Genomic DNA, 7,360 nt, shown 5'->3' on the forward strand with positions numbered 1-7,360 from the left:
GATGAGCTTTAGAGGTCTCTTCTAATGGGAATCACTCTGGGACACTCAGCACACCTCAGCAGCTGTCCCAGTGAGTGCTCCTGCAGGGAAGGTGGGGATCCATCCTGTGCTTCACTGTCCAGAGCTTCTGTGTCACCCTGTTACATTTAATCCAGAGGGAAGCTCAGGAGGTTTCCAGATGCTCTTGAACACTCATGAGCCTGGTGTGCCCTGTTCCCTTAGCAGCAAAAGGGCCCCTGCCACAACTCACCAGGTGCTTTATTCCCAGCCCTGATGTGGGAAGCCAGGAGTCAAAGGTCGCTCTCGGGCACAGAGGTTTGTTCAGGAGGGCTGTGAAGCTGCAGGTCTGAGTTGTGGGAGGGTTGGGTTGAGATGAGAGGTGGTCACGAGCTGTCACCTTGACAGCAGGCAGTGTGCTGGAGTGGACTCAACAGGAAAGAATTGGGGGAAAAGGAGGATGTAGTATGGTGTTAATTCATCCAGTGTTCCCTTGAAGATGGGTCTTGCTGGGTGTATCTGTTGTGGTACTGAGCAACACCCATGTTGTCCCTTGCTCTGAGGTTGAACTTATAACAACAGCAAATCTGATATCCTGAATGAGCTCCATGTTTTAAAAAAAAAAATCAGAAAGAGGGGTGCTTGGTAAAGAAACTCACTGAGAAGCTGAAGGATGACAGCAACAGCAAGTTTCAGGCTGGAGGGAGTCACTCCACTGTCCTTTCCAAGGCCCTGCCACGGGGCCAGTGCTGTTCAGTGTCTATGTGTTGATGTTGTTAATGCAGCAAGGGCTGATGTCTCATGCAGAGCTGCTGACAGAACTGGTGAAGAGCAGGTGAGGTGACGTGAGGAACCCACCAAAACTGAAGAACTTCACCAATGTGAAGTAAAAGATCTGATAGTTTTAGAGAAGTTACAAATTCTTCACTTCTGAGGAGAGGGTGGTGCTGAGTGTCTGCTGGCTAACAGCTGGATTGTGAGCTGGCACAGGCAGGGAGGGGTGAGAGTACTCACAGATCTGTCAGCAGAGACCTCCAGAAAAGACCAGAGGGGGTTTTGGAGAGCTTCCCCAGTATCTTTCAGGATACATCTCTCTGATGTTCAGGAGGGGTGGATTGGAACAGGGATGTGTGTGAGTTGCTGAGAGGTGTCAGGAGAATTGTCAGTTTTGGGGTGATTCTGAGAGCTCTGGGGGTTTTGGGTGGCAGAGAGGGCCTGACTCACAGGTAAATCTGTATGAAGAGAAGGGAGGGAAGGGGAGAGGCTGCAAAGCTACTTCTCACCTGCTAAAATAACCCATGGAAGCAGCTCAGTTTTATGTTGGCAGTACCAGTAGTATGGTATCATGGAGAAAAGTCCCTTCCTTGAACTCCTTGTGCATCTTTAGGGACCCTCTTAGGTTTCTTGGTCTCATTTTTGGGGCTGAGGCAGCCTCCTGGTGTGTCGGGGCTCACCGGGTCCGTGCTGGTTTCTCTCCTGGTGCAGAGGGTGCTGTGTGCAAGGACCCAAAACTGAAATGCTTCCCGTTGCTACGACAGGATCACAGCTCTGTGGTGAGGAGTTCTCAGCTGCTTAACAAAACGTGGCAGTGGTGAGCAGAAATGAAAGCAGGAAGTGAGGAAAACATTGGTTTTCACTGAAACAGCAGCTGGGGATGTGTGCTGCGTGGGGGGTGGCGTGGTGGCTGAACAGCCCCTGTCCTCACTCACCAGTGTCCTATCCAGACCTTCCTGGGGCAGTACATAACTGATTTTCTCAAATATAAACCCTGTAGTTGCTGGAACCTCTTGTGTTTCAGGAGCTTCTGCAGGGAGAGGGCTTTCTTTGCTCTTCATCTGCTCTGCTCAAGCAGGTGAATGTTCTCCCACTGGCTGTGGGTGCTTTGGTGGTTCAAGAGCTCAGGAGGTCCTCCCAACCTTCTCTTGGGCTTGTACAAGCAGGAACCTGTGATTTCCTTCCACGTTCCTGCTTCCTTGAAGCTGGGGCTGAGTTTACATCTATCTCTGGATCTAGTGGAAATCTGTAGGTGTAGAAAACTGGCATGAGTGGGCTCAGCAGGATGACTGACTTCCTGAAAAGTCTTTAGCAGGAGCTTGAAGTGCTTTGTTCTGTATCTAGCCTATGTGACTGTTGGTTTAAAATACGAGCTTGCTGATCTCTTCCCCAACCCTTTTCTGAAGCAACAATTAGATAAAATAGCTTTGTTTTTATGTAAAAGGTAATGGGAAACTCCTCAGAATTCCAGAAGGCAGTGAAGTTGGTGATTGACACGGTCTCCTTTGATAAAGACTCAACAGTCCAAGTTTTTGAGGCAACAATCAGGTAGGTCGCTCTCAGATTGTCTTTAAAACAATAACAAGGTTAAAGACTTGGTGTGTGTCTGTGGGAGACTGCAGTAAAATCAGTGCTAATGGTGTCTTTGGAGGCTTTATTCCCCAACTGGTCCTTGAGTGAGTTGTTTTTTGACCTTTTCTGAAAGTATTCCAGGCTTTCATAGTAAAACCATTTCATTGAGCCACAGGTGACCTGAAGCAGTGGTACAGAAGCAGTCTTTGGTTTGCTGCTTTTGACTTTGCTGCTGCCTTGTTGCCTCTCTTGCAGTGGAGACTCTGAGCTGTGCACAATAAACAGCCCTGCTCACAAGTTTGCCCTGGTTTTGTTATCTTCATGGACTTTCTGCTTGCTTTCACTTTCATTTTAGATGGAAAACTGGCCTGTCTGCCTTGGAGATGAGTTCCAGATAATGTCTGATTTTTAAATGGCTCCAGAGTTGCAGTTACTGTCTGATTTTTTTCAACAGCTTTATTTTCTGGATGTCTTCAGCAGTGTTTGTTCAGCTGGTGCCTAACTTGGCTAGGCTTTCTTTTCCTGAATGCTAAGTTTCTATAACAACCTGACTGCCAGTTGCAGGGGCAAGCAGCTCTTCACTCACAAATAGACTTGCTGTCTTATAAAGAGCTACTGGGTGAGGTCAATTTTGCAGAACTGGATTTTGGGATGCCTGTGGGTGACAGGCAACATGACTTCTGAATATTTTCACTGCTGGAGTGGGGGGAAAAAAGCAGATCTCCTTCTAGGGTGCACAAAGTGATACCTCTGTTCAAGGTGATGGTGGTAGGGGTGTAGCTGAAGAGCTTGGTTCTGAACATCTCCTTTTCCCACAGGGTCCTGGGGAGCTTGCTTTCTGCCCACATCATCATTACAGACACCAAACAGCCCTTTGGTGACATGAGCATCAAGGATTATGACAACGAGCTGCTGCATATGGCTCACGACCTGGCGGTGAGGCTGCTGCCAGCCTTTGAGAACACCAAAACTGGGATTCCCTATCCTCGGGTGAGTGAGCACCCCAACACAGTGGGGGCAGAGCCTGCAAGCACTGCCTCACCTTTCCAGCTCCAGTCCTGGGCCCTCTCTGCACCTTTGTGTGTGTGTTTGGGGTGCTGAACCTGCTCTAGGTTAAATGACAGGGGTGGGTGGTGGTGCACTGAGTTATGGTGACATGGATGATGTACAGGTTCCTTCTTATGGTCAAGTAAATGTTTTCTTTAGGCTGTTTTTCCATGGTATTTATTGTTCCATATGGGTCAGCAGTCATTATTCTCCATGCTGTTTGGCTGAAATGTGCCCTGCCCCATGTGTTCCTCTTCTACTTTGTGTCAATATGAAGGTTTGTTGAATACTCTGTCCTTATGTTTTAGATCAGATCCTGTTTGCAAGGAGAAGGGTGTCAGTTCTAATGGAACAACTCCAAACTGTGAAACTAATGAGTGCTTGCCTGACCACTCTTAATTTCTGGGGGCAGCAGCACTGCTTTTCCTCCAGACCTCTCAGCCTGTAGAAACAGAGACTTTCACTTCTCTTCAGACTCTGGTGAAGCAGCTGAGGGTGCTGTAACTTCCCTTCAGCATTTTGTTCTGTGGGGAAGTTGAGGAGCATTCACTGAAGCACCTCTTGGTTCCAAGAGTTAAATGAGGGGAAGCAGTATTTGCATCACCCTGGGAAGAAGCTGAATGTTTAGTAGAAATTATGAAAAAGTGGACTGAGATTTGGAAGGATGAGCAAGTATAAGAGTAGCAAAATTAGGCTTGCCCACCTTGAGCATGATGTTAGGAAGCTGAAAGATGAATTTTGGGTATTTTTCAGGAAAGCTTTCTGACCAAGCAGCCACATGCTGGTGGTTCTTGCTGTTAGCAGTGTCTCCTCCTGCTCCACAGGTCAACCTGAAGACAGGGGTACCTCCAGACAGCCACAATGAGACCTGCACTGCAGGAGCTGGCTCCTTGCTGGTGGAGTTTGGCATCCTTAGCAGGCTGCTTGGTGATTCCACGTTTGAGTGGGTGGCCAGGAGAGCTGTCAAAGCACTCTGGAGTCTCAGGAGCAACAACACTGGACTGCTAGGTAACCTCCTCCTTGGTGCTGCTGTGCTGGCTGGCTCCAGGCTCCTGTAGCAGGATGCCATTGTGCTACCTGGTTCTTTCAAGTATCATCCACCTTGTCAGTCTGCTTCCTCTGTTGTCTGCTCGTGGTTTGTGTTGACCAAATGGCACTTTGTAATGTTGTTAGAAAAATGGAGTATCTGAATGACTTCTTAGGGCACAGGTTTCCAAAGACAATTTTTTAATGAATGTGAGAAATGAAACTGAAGTTCTGAAGAAACAAAGCTGGGGGAGGGTCTAGTGCAGAGGTCTTGTGAGGAGCAGCTGAGGGAGCTGGGGGTGCTGAGCCTGGAGCAAAGGAGGCTCAGGGGAGACCTTCTGGCTCTGCACAGCTCCTGACAGGAGCCTGGAGCCAGGGGGGGGTCGGGCTCTGCTCTCAAGGAACAAGGGACAGGACAAGAGGAAACGGCCTCAGGTTGCACTAGGGGGTGTTTAGGTCGGACATAGGGTACAATTTCTTCCCCTGGAGGGTTGCCCAGGGCTGTGCCAGGCTGCCCAGGGCAGTGGTGGAGGCCCCACCCCTGGAGGGGTTCCCAGGCTGTGGAGATGTGGGGTGAGGGACACGGGGCAGTGGGGACCTGGCAGTGCTGGGTTAATGGCTGGACTTGATGATCTTAAAGGTCTCTTCCAACCTAAACTATTCTATGATTCTTGCATTTGTGTTCCCTTTAAAATAATTTAGAAAGTACTTAAAAAATTCATGTGTGTGCTAGTTCCTTGGATGGATGCACTGTAAAACTTTATTTTGATAATAACCTTTGGTCATTCCTCTTTAAGATTGTTTGAAGATGTATTTCTAAGTTCTGTTCTTTTGATTATTTTTCCCCTGGCGTACTTGGCAGCTTTAAACTAAACTTTTTCTCTCTTTTCTGAAAGGAAATGTTGTGAATATTCAAACTGGCCATTGGGTTGGAAAGCAGAGTGGCTTGGGAGCAGGGTTGGATTCGTTCTATGAATACCTCCTGAAGTCTTACATCCTCTTTGGAGAAAAGGAGGACTTGGAGATGTTCAATGATGCTTATAGGAACATTCAGAACCACTTGAGAAGAGGGTAGGTTACAGTATCAGTCTCTTAAGCAACGAGGACTCCAGTGAGATGGGAGAGATTGTACAGGGTGTTTTTTTTGTGTTATGTTCTAGAAAATGTGTGTTCTCCTTTTCTTTAAAGAAACAATCTTATTTCTGTGCTAGTCACTGTGGAAAGAAATTTTAAAGTTCCCTTCACTCCTTGGTGAACTCATCTGTCCAGCAGCATTGGTGCAAAGAAGCTCAGCTGGTTACTGTCCCAGTTAGCAAATGTTAGGCTGAGAGAAAGCTGTAGAACTGCAAAGGGAATGCATTAAACTGACTACTTCAGGACTCCAGAAGTCCTGGTGCTGCCTAACGTGACTTGTGGGGAGAGATTCTGCTGACATAACTCTAGGAGGTGATGTCCATGCCTTATGAATTAGTGTTTCTGAGGGCATGGCTGATGTTTGAGCCTAGCCCAGCAAACCTTGGCTCATTCTCTGGCAGTGCTGTGGAGTGAAAGGTGCCTTGTGTTCTCCCTGTTCCCTGACAGCCGAGAAGCTTGCAATGAAGGTGAAGGTGACCCTCCTTTGTATGTGAATGTAAACATGTTCACAGGACAGCTGATGAACACGTGGATTGACTCCTTGCAGGCCTTTTTTCCTGGGCTACAGGTAAACTTCCATTCTCTTGGAGTCTGAGCGACACAGCTTTGCTTCTGGCTGCTCTGATAAGAGGCTCTTAGCTCTGTATCAGCATGATAATATTGGAAGGCTTGACCTGCTTTCTGCTAGATTGGAGATACTTCTAACTTTTCTCAATTAACCTCAGCATTTATGCACCTAAAGCTGAGCTCCCTTAAAGCTGTTAGTGCAAAGGAATTAATAATGGCCTTGTTGTTGTTGGGCTTCTTTTGTCCCCTCTTCTGAGGGGAGTGCTTTATTTTATGGCATGTTCTCATGCAGAGCAGAAAGCTGTTTGCTGGCTTGCAGTGCTGAGCATGGATGTTCTTGGCTGTTGTCATGCCCAGGTGTTGATAGGAGATGTGGAAGATGCCATTTGTCTCCATGCTTTCTATTATGCCATCTGGAAACGCTACGGAGCTCTCCCAGAGAGGTACAACTGGCAGCTGCAGGCTCCTGACGTCCCCTTCTACCCCCTGAGGCCAGAGTTAGTGGAGTCCACATATCTTCTTTATCAGGTATGTGACTTTTCATAGCTCACAGCTCATGTTTTGGCAAAAACAGTTTTGTTCAGAAGTCCCTTTTTCTTCCCTTAGCCTGCTAGAATTGGGTGCCCTCTGGATCTGTTCTTATTCAGAGGTCTCTGCTCAGGCACTAGATTGTTGTGCAATGTAGTTGCTTAAAAACCATTTTTTTTTTTTTTAAAAGACCAAAAATGAGACTGAAGAACCTTTTCAAAAAATAACTGGCAGATTTTTACAAGTTACAGACTTGTGACTTCTTCCTAGAAACTGCTGAAGTGAACGTAATAGCTTCCCTTGCTATATTGTCTGGGAACAGCCTCCACCTGGCAGAAGATACAGCAAACTAAAATAACTTTCTGGCTGCAAGAAAGCTACCAAAAGAGTTGGAACTCACTGCAATTTTTATTAGGATTTGCACTAAAGCAAATGTGAAAAGCTTGCACAGGGTAATTGAAGTCCTGCTCCTATAAAGATACCTTTACTCTAATACACAAGAAGCTCATACTAATAGGCCTTTGTTGTAAGTGTTATTTTTACAAGATTTCAAAATTGCTGACTCTAACTCTTGCCTGTCTTGCTTATTTAGGCCACAAAGAACCCATTTTACCTTCATGTGGGAATGGATATTCTGCAGAGTTTGGAAAAATACACAAAAGCAAAGTCAGTCTTCAATGTTCTTTGTCTTCTCTCACTGCTATATATATATATA

General features: G+C 46.7%; 1 protein-coding gene across 1 annotated transcript; it reads left to right on the plus strand.

Annotated features, from left to right (window-relative positions):
* Window positions 1–2,218: 2,218 nt before the first annotated feature.
* EDEM1 (ER degradation enhancer, mannosidase alpha-like 1) lies at window positions 2,219–7,311 on the plus strand (the record flags this gene model as incomplete). Its single annotated transcript, XM_008939323.1, has 7 exons — window positions 2,219–2,319; window positions 3,162–3,333; window positions 4,215–4,398; window positions 5,313–5,487; window positions 5,998–6,118; window positions 6,475–6,645; window positions 7,238–7,311. Coding segments are annotated over exons 1-7 (998 nt in total), but the record flags the coding sequence as incomplete, so codon positions are not given.
* Window positions 7,312–7,360: the final 49 nt, after the last annotated feature.

Source organism: Merops nubicus, unplaced genomic scaffold (assembly GCF_000691845.1).
Source record: "Merops nubicus isolate BGI_N331 unplaced genomic scaffold, ASM69184v1 scaffold30004, whole genome shotgun sequence".
NCBI lineage: Eukaryota > Metazoa > Chordata > Aves > Coraciiformes > Meropidae > Merops > Merops nubicus.